The 14,783-nt window shown below is 38.2% G+C and overlaps 1 protein-coding gene across 4 annotated transcripts in view; it reads right to left on the minus strand.

Annotated features, from left to right (window-relative positions):
• kdm4b (lysine (K)-specific demethylase 4B) overlaps nt 1–14,783 on the minus strand; it is a 550,987-nt gene that overhangs the window by 371,091 nt on the left and 165,113 nt on the right. For all 4 annotated transcript variants that reach the window (XM_072244640.1, XM_072244641.1, XM_072244642.1 and 1 more), the window contains one exon: nt 3,452–3,501. In XM_072244640.1, coding sequence (XP_072100741.1) covers nt 3,452–3,501 — 50 coding nt within the window. The remainder of the gene's footprint in view (nt 1–3,451; nt 3,502–14,783) is intronic.

A 14,783-nucleotide genomic window follows, 5' to 3' on the forward strand; every position in this document is an offset into this window, starting at 1 on the left:
AAATCTCTTATTATTCTAGTTCACCCCCCAAAAAAAATCAAAGGTCATGGACTTGACGACTTCAGGCCAGTTGCATTCACATCAGTCATAACGGAGATTTTTGAAATGTTGGTCATGTCATTTCTCAAATCCATAAGTTAAAATTAACTGTTGTAGTTGCCTATAGAGCCAACAGATCTGTAGACGTAGACACTAGTCGTGACTTCACCTTACAGCACCTCAAATACATTTGTCAGGATTCTCGTTGTTAATTTCAATACTCAACACCATCCTCCTTGTGCTTCTGCATGAGAAACTCTCCAAACTTAACCAGGTCCCTTCTGCAGGTAGATCACAAATTTCCTCTTTGAGAAGAACCAGTATGAGAGACCTGGCAAGCCATCCTCACATCCCACTCACTCAGCGCAGTGCACCTCAAGGGTGTGTTCTCTCCCCTTTCTTATTTTCTCTATACACCAATGACAGCATCTCCAATAATCCATCAGCTAAACTGAAAAGGTTTTCAAACATCACTGTCACTGGACTTGTCATCACAGGTGACGAAATTATCACCAGCAAGTAGACAAGCTGGTGATTCATAAACACAAGAAATTCTGCAGATGCTGGAAAACACACAAAATGCAGAAGAACTCAGCTGGTTAAGCAGCATCCATGGGAAGGATAAACTGTTGATGTTTCAGGCCAAAACCTTTCATCAGAACTGGAAAAGCTTCTCCCCTCTTCCTTTCCGGTCCTGATGAAGGGACTTGGCCCAAAACATCAATTGTTTATTCCTTTCCATGGATGCTACCTGACCTGCTGAATTCTTCCAGCATTTTGTGCGTGTTACTCAGTAAACAAGTTAGTGTTCTGGTACAATCACACAGAGAATGGTAGGTGTGTGGAATGCACTGCCGGTGGTGGTGGTGAAAGCAGATACAATAGGGTCTTTTAAGAGCCTCTTAAGATAGGTACATGGAGCTTAGAAAAATAGAGGGCTATGCACTAAGGAAATTCTGGCAGTTTCTGGAGTAGGTTACATGGTCAGCACAACGTTGTGGGCCAAAGGGCCTGTAATGTGCAGTAGACTTTTATGTTCTATGTACAATAATAACTTGGAACTGAATGCTCTTAAAACTACAAAGATGCATATTGATTTCAGGAGAAATGTGTCTCCTCTCCACCTATTCATCATCAACAAATCTACAGTTAGCACTGTTCCAACATTCATGTTTCTGAATATCATTAATTCACATGATTCTCCCAGCTGAAGTCCTATCTCATTCACTAACAAAAAGGCTTGGCAATGGATGTACGTCTTGCAGCAGCTGGTAAAATTCTATCTTCCTCAGAATATACTGGAGCCATCACACTGCATCCTCACATCTGGTGTTGCTGTCTGGTTTATTGCAGTATCCTCTCATGATATACAAAAACTAGAGTGAACAGTCAAGGCAGCAGGAAAAGTCACTGGCTACAGCCTACCACTACTGCTGTACTTGTATGTGCTCAGGTCAAAGAAACGGGCAGGAAAAATGATTGCTGACACTACCCATCCTACAAGCAGCCTTTTTCAAAAGCTCCCTTCTAGGCAGCGCCATAGGGGTTATTAAAACTAAAACTACACATCTTAAAAATCACAAACAAGGAAAAATCAGCAAATGCTAGAAATCCAAGCAACACACACAAAATGCTGGAGGAAGTCAGCAAGCCAGGCGGCATCTATGGGAAAAAGTACAGTCGACATTTCGGCCCGAGACCTTTCTTCAGGACTGGAAAGGAAGAGGGAAGACACCAGAATAAAAAGGTGAGCAGAAGGGAAGGAAGAGAGCTAGAAGGTGATAGGTGAAGCCACTTGAATGGAAAAGGTAAAGAGCTGGAGAAGAAAGAATCTGATAGGAGAGGAGAGTGGACCATAGGAGGAAATGAAGGAGGAGGGGACCCAGAAGAGGCAAGTAGAGGTAAGAGGTCAGAAGAGGGAAAGGGGGGGGAAAGAGGAGCTGGAAAGGACATATAATAAGGGCAACGCCACAATTGTAATGGAGGACTTTAATATGCAAGGGGAATGGGAAAATCAGGTTTACAATTGTAATGGGGGACTATTTTAAAACATCTTAAAAGTTTCTTCCCTCAGGCCATTAATCTGATCACCGTTCTAGTTAGCTCCCACCCCACTCTATCTATTACCCTTGTCACTGCACTGTAAACACCTTAAATCATCTTTTGTAATGTTGTTTACCTCGTAAATACATGCTGGTATTTATACACATTTTATTCTGTATCCATACTTTTAACTTCTAACTTTGTTTTTGTGTAATTCTTTTTTATTTACTGAATATTGCTGTTTTTTGTTGCACGTTTCGCCCTGACCAACACAGCACAACAAATTCCTAACTTGTGTAAATGTACATGGCAAATACAATTGATCCTTGATCAGTGATGTCCATTAGTAATGTAGAATTTCTGCATAAGATTAACTGCAGGCTGTACGTGACAAAATTCACACACACGTGTTGGCCATACTTTTCTTTTATCAGGCTTTTTTGTGTTCTTGAGGCGGCCCTATAAAACTGCTCTCAGCAATACTGGCGTGCACGTGACATTTCTCCACTAGTTTAAACTTACTAATAACCCAGCATGACAAAGAACAGAAGCATATCACATAAAAGAGTTCCTTTACTGATACATTCCCTAATCATTTCTAGCTGCAAGTAAAATATTAAATAGTGTGCGGTTTAAATGTGGTGCTAAAGAACAGGAATAGTCAGAATGTACTTGATATGAAAGAACAGAAGTTGCTAAAAGAACAAGAATTATTTTTGTAATGACAATATACAAACTTTGCCATAATGAAGTCAGCTATTATTATATGCATAAAGGAACAAGCAAATAAGTTTTTGTGGTCACAAAGTAGGAAATGTATCTCTGTTGGGAAATGGAAACTTATTCATCTTTGAAGATAACATTAGCAGTACAATCCAGTGCAATACACTAACACAAGATATACGCTCCAAAAACTACATCTTAACTGCATACCTTAAGTAGTATTTTGAACTACATTATAGAAAGAATTTAACTGATTCTATCAGCTATCCAGGTGGCCTCTCTAATAATACCAAATTACTGCTGTTATGTATAGTACATGTGAAGTGAGTTTCAAAACATACATTAAAAAAATATACTCATCTCATCATAAGCAAAAGCTTACATCATTTTTCATTAAGTATTAAGAGCATTAAAAAATTCACATCAAACCTTTCTAGCACTGTTGCTTTAAGTCACTACTATGAAAACAACTACTATTTATCATTTCAAAGTTTCCCTCGTTATTATTTGGGGCTCCTTGCATTACCATAGTCTCATGTTGTTATGTCTGGTTTATTTGTCTGAGAACTCCAAAGGATGGAAGATGTATTACTGCCAAAACATATTTATGAACAATGAAAGTATTTCAAAAAGAGGATTTACTTACCTTTTGCCAGTCGTTCCAGCCTTTTGCCATGCTCTGGAGGTATTGCATACCTACAGTAAATTAGAACAAATCAAATTAGTTTATTTAAATTGTATTAAAATTACATAATACTTTGTGGTTTTCAATAGTTCATGCAATGAGAACTTGGCTTTTCAAGCAGAGAGCTTTTTCAAGCACTTTTAACCACAGCCCTGAATGCCATTTAGGCAAATTTCACTATTTTTGTTATCAAGTTGCTACACTAATGATCTTCAGAATACAGTATATCCTATGACTTTGCACACACCCTCCCCAGAACACTGGTGTGAATAGCCAATAAATTAACTTCTTTGAATCTAGACACTGGTATAACATAGGTAACACAACAAAGCATTTGCCCATGAATGCCAATTAAATCATCAGATAATTGAGAGACTAAGGACTGACAGATACTTTTTCCACTGAAGGTAGTATTGCACAGCTGACTACAATTCCACAATTATCTGTCCAATAAGATTGGTATTAGCATAGGATCCCATTTTCCATCACTCCACTCCCATCACAACCCTTGCCACCCCTCTTCCCCCCAATTCCAGAAGGTCCTGGTTTTATAGATACCATGTACAACAATAAAAAAGCTGCTCGAAGAACTCTGCAGGTCAGATATGTCTGTGGAGTCAGTGGGACAGTTAACATTTCTGGTCAAGAACCCAATGCAGGAACTTGACCCAGGACATCAACTACCCCATTGACTTTTTCCAGTAGTTTCATTTTAGCTATGCATAATAACATGTGGCTTGAAACATGCTGCCATTAATCTTCAAGAATCTCCATAGTTGATAGGACATTACATTAAGCATACTTTTAACACAGCATTTAAATTGAATAGGTCATGGCTTACAGCGAGAGGGAGATAATAATCATCTCCTCTTGCAAAGTTGCATTATAAGGCACAATTCACTTGAGTTAGTCACTAAACTTCAATTCTGGAGATACTGATTATTGCTTGCTTGTAGCTGTCACACAGTCACTACATAATGTATTAGTTTCACAAGTGCAAAAAAAGAATTAAAGTTGCACCATGCATTTCAAGTGGATTTGACAAACCCTCTTCAATATGAATCCTGGCCAGAGCACCATCCTCTTAAGTGATTCCATCTTTCAACCCTATTCTGTAAATCCATCAAATACTAAAATTTGCTAATCCTTTTGAAGACAAGAATAAAGATATTTGTGAAAGTATGTGGTTTGTTGTGGTAAACTCAGTATTTTCTTGAACAACTTCAAACAAAATAATAAACTTTATCAGAGAATGGAAAGTCTAAGTCACTGAGAAATTTATGTGAAAAACAAGTTACAGCCAATCATTTGCAGAGTACTGACATGACTGCAATGCTTGAATTAGGTTTAAGGTCCAAGATCCAAATATAGGTAAAGAAACATGATTTCCTTGGTTCCACTGGAAATCTCAACACAAAAGTTTCCATTTGTATCATAATCAAAACATCTCTTGGGAGAGAAAACTCATGTGATTAATCTCCAAACGAGAAGCCCCAATCCCTTACCTGAACAATTACCAATACAAAAGCAGCTCAACACTTTCAAAAGCAGATTGCAATAAACCCAAATACTCAGGCTTATCCCCTCAAAAGTGATGACTGCTCTGAAAGCATATAAATGATGCTCTGCTTTCAACATTCAATATTTCTGCTTTTGTATGAGATGTATAATTGAATGAATTTGAAATTCAACTGAAAGAAAATGAGGAAGAATAACAATGGAGGAGAACAGATTTGTTTAATAGAAGAAAGGGAAAGGAAAAACAGAATGTCAGCAAAAAGTTATTATTCAACACTATATGAATTGTTCCCAATATCATTCCGCTACTGAAAATCTACTAATATGTCAAATTGTGCAGTTGCAAAAGACGTCAGTTCCCAAAATACAGGGCATAGCTTTTAGACAAATATGGCAGTGAGGTACTTTCAGGAAGAGCTTGAAACTGTATACAGTTCAATGTTTATGACATCAGCTGTGACCTTTTAATCCAACTGCATGCTACAGGAGACTGCTTTTGATTGTTCATTAAAATGACACTGTAGTGAATATCAATGAATATTTTAGCAAGTACTATTTCTGTTGAATTTTAGCTATACTTTCACCTTAAAACTTGATGGTTCACTTTCTTCCCTAATCACCATGGACCTGAACCAAAATCCATTAGCAGAACTTGGCATTGGAATCCCACCTACCCGCCACAGACAAGTAATTCACCATCTCCAGTGCTGATGCAAATCCATAATGACAGATTGAGGTTAATGGGATAACACAAGAGGTCTTCCTTATCATAAAGCAGATATCAATTCAGTTATATTAATCTCCACCACACTCTGCCTTCCGCAGGGGTCACTCCCTCCTTGATTCCCTTACCCATTCGCCCCTCCCCACTAATCTCCCTGGAAGTGGCAGAAGTGCTATACCTGCCATGCATCTCACCTCTATTCAAGGCCCCAGACTGTCCTTCCAGGTGAGGCAACACTTCAGCTGAAGATCTGTTGGAGTTACCTACTGTATCTGGTGCTCCCCGTGCCGCCTCTTCTACATTGCTGAGACTTGACGAAGATTGGGGAACCGCTTTGTCCAGCACCTCTACTCCATCTGCCAAAAGTGGAATTTCCTTGGTGGCCTACTATTTCAATTCCTATCTCCATTCCCATTCCAACAGGTTGGCCCATGAACTCTTCTTCTGCCACGATCAAGCCACTCTCGGATGCAGGAACAATACTTCATATTCCATCTGGGTAGCCTGCAACCTGGAATGAACATCAATTTCTCCAATTTCCAGTAATTTTTTCTCTCCTTCCTGTTCCGTTCTTCATTGTCCTAATCTGGGCTCTCACTTCTTCTCCTTACCTGCCTATCACCTCCCCGGTGCCCCTTCTTCTTTCCTTTTCTCCCATGATCCACACTCCTCTCCTATCGGATTCCTTTTTCTCCAGCCCTTTGCCCTTTCCACATCACCTTGCAGCTTCTTACTTCATCAGTCTTCCCCCACCCACCTGGCTTCACCTATCACCTCCTTCCCCTCCCTGCACCTTCTTACTCAGGCTTCTTCCCCCTTCCTTTCCAGTCCTGAAGAAGGGCCTCGACCCAAAACGTCAACTGTTTATTCTTTTCCATAGATGCTGCCTGACCTGCTGAATTCACCAGCATTGTGTGTGTTGCTCTGGATTTCTAGCAATTGCAGGATCTCTTTGTTAATAGTTATATAAACTCTATTCTTTTCATATGTAAATTAAGATGGTGCTTACAAAAGAAACAATATAGTTAATATCATTTGAAACATTAGATTCCAATGACTGAATAGGGAACATCCAAATCCCTCTAAGCAGGAACACCCATGATCTATTAGTATTTAAAAATAGCTTGACTTTTAAAAAAAAATTTAAAACAAAGTAGATGGACTGTATTATATTACATTCTCCAGGTCCTTGCTCATTTATTTAATCATCCTACATCTTCTGAAGTCTCTTTGCAAATTCGCCATAGCCATCTTACTTTACGTCAGCAAGAGATTTTATATTGCACTTGATTCCCTCATCCAAATCATTGATATAAATTGTAAACAGCTTGAATTCCAGTACTGATCCCAGCATCATCAATCTGAAAATGGCCCATTTATTCCTAGTGCAAATAAGTGATTCCTTAGGATTTAGGAGAGTTAGAAGTGGGTATGAGAAGGCCTTACCAGTTAAGGAAAACACCAAGGCATTCTACACATTTGTGAAGAACAAGGATGACTGGAGTAGGATTGATCAGGGAAAGAAGAGAAAATAAGGGACCAGAGCTGGAGGAGATAGGGGACGTACTTAATGAATACTTTTCCTCAGTATTCACCAGTGAGAGGGAACTTGACCTTGTGAAGACAGTGTAAAACAGACTGATATGTTAGAACCTGTTGATGTTAACAAAGGGGATGTGCCGGAAATTTTGTAAAACATTAGGATATATAAGCCCCTGGGGCCAGAGGAAATATACCCTAGGTTACTACAGATATGGGGAAAGAGACTGCTGCGTCTTTGGCGATGATCTTTGCATCCTCATTGACCACAGTAGTGCTACCAGATGATTGGAGAGTGGCAAATGTTATTCCTCTGCTGGAGAAAGGGAGTAGGAATAAACCTGCAAATTATAGATCAGTGAGATTTACTCCAGTGATGGGCAAATTATTGGAAAAGATTCTTGGAAACAGAATATATGAGCATTTGGAGAAGCATAAGCTGAATAGGGATATTCAGCATGGCTTTTTGTGAACAGTAAGTCATGCCTTAACAGCCTGATTGAATTATTTGAGGATGTGACAAAGCACATTGATGAAGGTAGTGCAGTGGATGTGATACTGATTTTAGTAAGGCATTTGACAAGATTCCCCTTAGTAGGCTCATTCAGAAAATCAAGAGGCATGAAATCCACAGAAACCTGGCTGGGTGGATTCAGAATTGGATTGCTCATAGAAGGGAGGTGGTGGTTGTTGATGCAGCATATTCCATCTGGAAGTCAGTGAGCACTGGTGTTCCACAGGAATCTGCTCTTTGTGACTTTTGTAAATAACTTGGATGAGGAAGTGGATGGATAGGTTAGTACGTTTGCAGTTGACATAAAGATAACCGGAATTGTTGACAGTGTAGAAGGTTGTCGCAAGAAACGACACTGAGAGGGATCAGAACTCATCTGAGAAATGGCAGATGGGAGTTCAACCTGGAAAAGTGTGAAGTGATTCACTTTGGAAGGTCAAATTTGAAGACAGTATACAGAGTTAATGGCAGGATTCTTAGCAGGTGGAAGAACAGAGGGATCTTGAGGTCCATATCTATAGATGCCTCAAAGTTGCCGTACAGGTTGATAGTATTGTTAGGAAGCAATATGGTGTGTTGGCCTTCATTAATCAGGGGATTGAGTTCAAGAGCCATGGTGTAATGTTGCAGCTCTATAGAACCCTGCTTAGACCACACCCTGGTTGCTCAGTTCTGCTCACCTCATTATAGGAAGGATGCAGAGGATTTACAGCATGCAGAGAAGATTTACCATTATGCTGCTTGGATTAAAGTGCATGCCTTATGAGGATAGATTAAGTGAATAGGCCTTTGCTCTTTGGAGTGAAGGAGGATGAAAGGCAACTTGGTAGAGCTGTTCAAGATGATATGAGGCACAGATCAAGTGGATAGCCAGAGACTTCTTCCCAGGGAGGAAGTGGTTAATACAAGGAGGCATAATTTTAAAGTGATTGGAGGAAAGTATTGTGGGGATGTTAGAGTTACGTTTTTGTTTTACACGGACAGTGTGTGAAATGCGCTGCTAGATGGTAGAGGCAGATATATCACAGAAATTTAAGAAACTAAGATAAGCACATGGATGATAGTAAAATGGAAAGCCATGCATGAGTGTAGGATCAGATTGATTTTAAGGTAGGTTAAAAGGTCAGCAAACATCATGGGTGAAAGGACCTGTACTGTGCTGTAGTGTTCTATGTTCAAATCTGTTTGTTAACCAACTCTTAACCCAAGCAGCATTTTCCCATAATACCATACATTCTAATTGTGCTCAAGTAACTTATCAGAATCAGATTTGTCAGCAGCATATTGTGAAATTTGTTAACTTAGCAGTAGCAATTCAATGCAATACATAATATAGAAAAAAATAATAAATAAATGTATGGTGAATAGATTAAAAATCATGCATAAAATACAGAAATAATACATTAAAAAGTTAGGTAGTGTTCACGGGTTCAATTTCCATTTAAGAGTTGGATGGCAGAGGGGAAGAAGCTGTTCCTGGATCGCTAAGTGTGTGCCTTCAGGCTTCTGTACCTCCTACCTGATGGTAACAGTGAGAAGAGGGCATGCCCTGGGTGCTGGAGGTTCTTAATAATGGACACTGCTTTTTTGACAGACTGCTCCTTGAAGATGCCCTGGTACTTTGTAGGCTAGTACTCAAGATGGGACCGACTAAACTTACGACCCTCTGCAACTGTGCAGTAGCACCCCCAGCCCTCCATACCAGACAGTGGTACAGCCTGTCAGAATGCTCTCCATGGTACATGTATAGAAGTTTCTGAGTGTTTTTGTTGACACCAAATCTCTTCAAACTCATAATGAAGTATACTCAATGTCTTGCCTTCTTTATAGCTACATCAATATATTGGGATCAGGTTAGATCCTCAGAGATCTTAACATCCAGGAACCTGAAACTGCTCACTCTCTCCACTTCTGATCCCTCTATGACGATTGTATGTGTTCCTTCATCTTACCCTTCCTAAAGTTCACAATCAGCTCCATTGTCTTACTAACATCGAGTGCAAGGTTGTTGCTATGACACCACTTCTCAAGTTGGTACATCTCACTCCTGAACGCCCTCTTGTCTCCATCTGAGATTCTACCAACAATGGCTGTATCATCAGCAAATTTATAGATGGTATTTGAGCTATGCTTAGCCACACAGTCATGGGTATAGAGAGAGTAGAGCAGTAAGCTAAACACACATCCCTGAGGTGCACCAGTGTTGATAGTCAGCGGGGAGGAGATATTATCACCAATCCGCACAGATTGTGGTCTTCCAGTTAGGAAGTCAGGGATCCAATTGCAGAGGGAGGTACAGAGGCCCAGGTTCTGTAACTTATCAATAAGGATTGTGGGAGTGATGGTGTTAAATGCTGAACTATAATTGATGAACAGCATCCTGACATGGGTGTCCTGACTTAAGCAATGCTTCAGGAAAGACCTTCTTAAGCTTTCAGTTGAATCATATTGAAAACGGAAACTTCTGGTTAGCTCAATCCTATAGACAAGTTAGGGAAAAGGAGACTAATCAATCGTCCAAAGATAAATATAAATCACTTTGATTCATATATGTATTGTTATCACAAATGCATATCTTAAGAATAAAAGAAACAAGTAAAACATGCAGATTTGAGTTGTAATATTAGCCAAACAGAGAACCAAGATGGCCACCAAACATACATAAAAACATACAACTTTCATGATCAATACAAACCAATTTTGAAGTAATAAAAAAAAAAACAGCTATGCACCTGCATGAAAAGGCACTTCAAAAATTACTTTGGACTATAATCACCATTCACTGTCCTACTCAGAGAAAAGTGAATTGAATTAATAAAATGTTATGAACAAATAAGCAGACTTCTCCAAGGATTTTTAAAAATAATTTACAATATTGTCATTTGCGCTCACAATAATAGGAAAAAAGGTCCTTGCAGGACAACAAGAAAGCACATGTGGACCAGAAAGTAAAAGACAATGAAAAATCAAAAATGTAAAGGGTTTGAGGGCAAAATAGAAAACAAAGAACAGTCAAAATTTTCCCCAGAAGCAGCTCCTAGATTGTGAATTTGTCCAGACTAAGATGCCACGGCTAGCTACTGAAAAGCAGAAATCCATACCGGCTTGTGTGACACAAAACACTACCAAATGTTTATACATTCTTCATTGTGACTCATCTTCAATACAAACTAATCTCTTCAACTTTCTCAGGATGTGATTGACAATAATTATCTTGGTTTTAATTCTCATCCTATGATAAAAGTATATTATTATACTTAAATTAAAACAGTGATTACAATTCAATAGAGCTCCCCTGGTTTAAAGAACTATAATACACATGATGTAACTATAACCCACTGCATAAATTATTTTTGTGTCACAGAGTCCCCACTTAGGATTAAAAAGAAACCATTTAGTAAAACTTCACCATGGTTAAACAATTCTCTCCACAAACTCAACAGATCATGCAGAGTAGCTGAGATAAAATGGAGAAAAACTGGGTTAGAAGTCCACTGCAATATTTTCAAGGAAAAACTAGCCTTCTTTAAAACTGCTATACGCTCTGCAAGAAAAGCCATTTTTCCAAGGTACTATAGAGAATACTGGGGATTCAAGAATATTGTTCTCAACTATAAACTGAATGTTAAAACATGCCCAAATCTATAATGTCCTCTGTCAAGCATCTGCCAAAATGTGAGGAATTTGCAACATTTTTTGATCAATAAAATTACTTCCATTAGAGCGAGTATAGTTACAGATACTGGTAACCTCTACAGCCAATCTTGCAAAAAGAGAGCAGCCATGTCAAAATTTACAAGTACTTCCGATTCAGAACTCTGTAAGATTGTAAGAGTAAACCATCTACCTGCTGTCTCGACCTGACCATACCACACTTTTTAAATAGGGCTTTCAATTCTGTTGGGACAATTATTATCATATCCCTTGAAACTGGAGTTTTTCCAGATGCCTTCAAAACTGCAGCTGGCAAACCTCTACTTAAAAAAACACACTTTGATAGTGAGGTACTGGCTAACTACAGTACTATATCAAATCTTCTCTTCCTGGGCAAGATTCTTGAGAAAGTTATCATCAGGCAACTCAACAAATTTCTGAATGAGTACACTTTTCTAGAAGAGTTTGTCAGGTTCTAGAGCAAACCACAGCATGGAGATGGCCCTTAACAAATTTGTCAGCATCCTTAGACTCAGCACTGATCCATCAGAGTCTCAATTCCAATTCTTCTTGATCTCTAAGTGTGCCTTTGACACAACTGATCACAGCATTCTACTAGATCGCCTTGAGAACTGGGTTGGCCTTACTGGTACTGCCCTTGATTGGCTTTGTTCATACATCAGAGAGAGAAATATTTTTGTCCATCCTGGAGACCAATTTTCTAAAAGACACAATGTACTTGTGGTGCTGTCTTGGCCCCTACTCATCTCTTTATACATGCTCCCCCTTAGAAGAATCATTAGAGAGCATAAACTTGATTTCCAATTCTGCAGATGACTTACAATCATGTATTTTGGTTGAACTTGATGATGATAACACCTGATCTTCTCTGACTTCTGCTATGGTTTCAATAAACAAATGGATAAGCACAAACTTCCTAAAATTAAAAGACAATACATAATGTACTGGTTGGGCACAGGAGTACATTCAGCCAGAGACTCATTCCACCGAGATGCAACACAGAGCGTCATAGGAGGTCATTCCTGCCTGTGGCCATCAAACTTTACAACTCCTCCCTTGGAGGGTCAGACACCCTGAGCCAATAGGCTGGTCCTGGACTTATTTCCTGGCATAATTTACATATTACTATTTAACTATTTATGGTTTTATTACTGTTTAATTATTTATGGTGCAACTGTAATGAAAACCAATTTCCCCCGGGATCAATAAAGTATGACTATGACTATGACAATAAAACCAAAACACTTCTGGTTAGTCCCAAAGCCAAAAGAGAATAAACTTCGTGATAAACTTGGGAACTTGACTACCCTTGTAAAATCAGAAGTAACTAGCCTGGGCATTATCCTTGATTTAGATTTGAATTTTAAATTCCACATAAAGAAAGAGAGCAAATCAGCATTTCTACACTTAAGAAATATTGCAAAGGTACTGTGCATCCATTTCTGTCACATAATGATGCTAAAAATTAATTCACACTGTCATATCAAATATACTATATTACTGCAATGTGCTTTTTACTGGCTTTCCAAAGCAACCTATTGCCAAACTTCAATTCATTCAGCATGCCGCTGCTATACATTTAACCAAAGCCAGGATGAGAAAACACATCACTCCTGTACTAGCTACTCTGCACTGGCTTCCTGTATCTTTTTGAATTGATTTTAAAGTTCTCTTACTTGATTATAAAGCTCTTCATGGTCTGGGACCAGAGAACATCACGAAGTCATTTTCGTTTTATAATCCCGCTTGAACTCTCAGGTCTTCTTCTGCTGGTCTCTTAAATTTAAACATTCTCCCTCAAACGCTAATTGGCAGATCAGCCTTTTGATCTACGCTCATGAACTGCGGAATTCAATACCTAAAACTATAAGGGATGTAGACTCAGTTAACACTGTAAAATGCCAGCCAAAAAGCTATTTATTTAACCTTGCTTTTAATTAATATCTTTTTGTCTTTTATTTTCAGATTTTTACTTTTTATTTTCATGTTTGTACTTTTATCCCGTTGTAAAGTACTTCAAACTACATCATCTGTATGAAATGTGTTCTATAACTAGCTATTATTATTACAGCCAGCTGTATTTTAATGAAATCACACTCCCTCAATTACATTTTTCAATACAGGAACATCATTCCATTAAATGTAGCTATGTGTTATTATTCTGCCAAATCTATTTTGTGATCTAAAGCAAGTATTTGAAGGAAACAAAATTTTAAATGCACAAATTGAAGCTAACGAGCCAAAACAAAACCTGGTTATTTGTCTATTGCACAATTTACAAATGAACATTAAAAATTAGCTAAGATACATACTGCATTAATATAAATCCAATCAATACATGCATCAAAGCAAGTTAGCTTCCTGAACTGTTAATCTCCCTCTCTCCAAAGAGTTCCTTCCTGAACATAAAACAGGTTTTTCCCTAAAACATTAAAGTAAGATCAATTCCAATTTTCTCTGCCAGTTAAAGATCACTTCTTCACCACGAGACAGACCTGGAATGGCAGCAGAAAAAAAAAGACCATCTACTTTGATTGGAATAGATTTGCTTATAAGTGATCAAGAAGTGATCTAGACAAATATTTGCCAACAAAACTGTCCTAAGCAATACTGTACCTCAGATTTATTTCTTTGTATAAATCAAGCCAACGGACAAGCTTCTGCAATGAGCCTCCTGTGATTGGGAATTCACTGTCCCTAGAATAGGCAATTGGTAAACTGAATATCTGGAGAAGAAACATGTGCCTACAGTCAAGATTAAATTTCCAGTTACTCAAATCCTTTTCCTTAGTTCTGCACACAGTAAAGAAAATGCAAATTGTTACTTTCATTCATTGTTAACTTTAATAAACAGGTAGCTTGGGCTCAATATGAAATAAAATACTGTTTCCTGTTCTTAAACTTAATTTGTTCCACTTGAAATTTTAAACCACAAAGGCACTAGAGAAAGTTTATTGAGTAAATTAAATGGGAGCATTTTTTCTTGAACTCAATTTTATATGTTTTTTAAACTGAATACATAGTCTCTTCGAAGTATTCTCAAACAAGCATAGATTCTTGTACACAGCATTTCATAAATATTTCATAGAATAATGCTTTCAACTTCATTTGCTCTTCTTAAATCTAGGCAATTCCAACTCCAATTTCAGATTTGTAACTCTCTAAGTATCCAATTAATTTATCTAATCTCTTAACAATAGGGGCAACCTCCCACAGCTCTAAATTAGACAAAACTCATTTGCAATTTTGTAAGCAACAAACTGACCAGTATTTAGTGGTTAATTGTCTCATGTTAATAAGACAGCAATGATACATTAGTGAAG

This window comes from Mobula birostris, chromosome 26 (genome assembly GCF_030028105.1).
Source record: "Mobula birostris isolate sMobBir1 chromosome 26, sMobBir1.hap1, whole genome shotgun sequence".
Lineage (NCBI taxonomy): Eukaryota > Metazoa > Chordata > Chondrichthyes > Myliobatiformes > Myliobatidae > Mobula > Mobula birostris.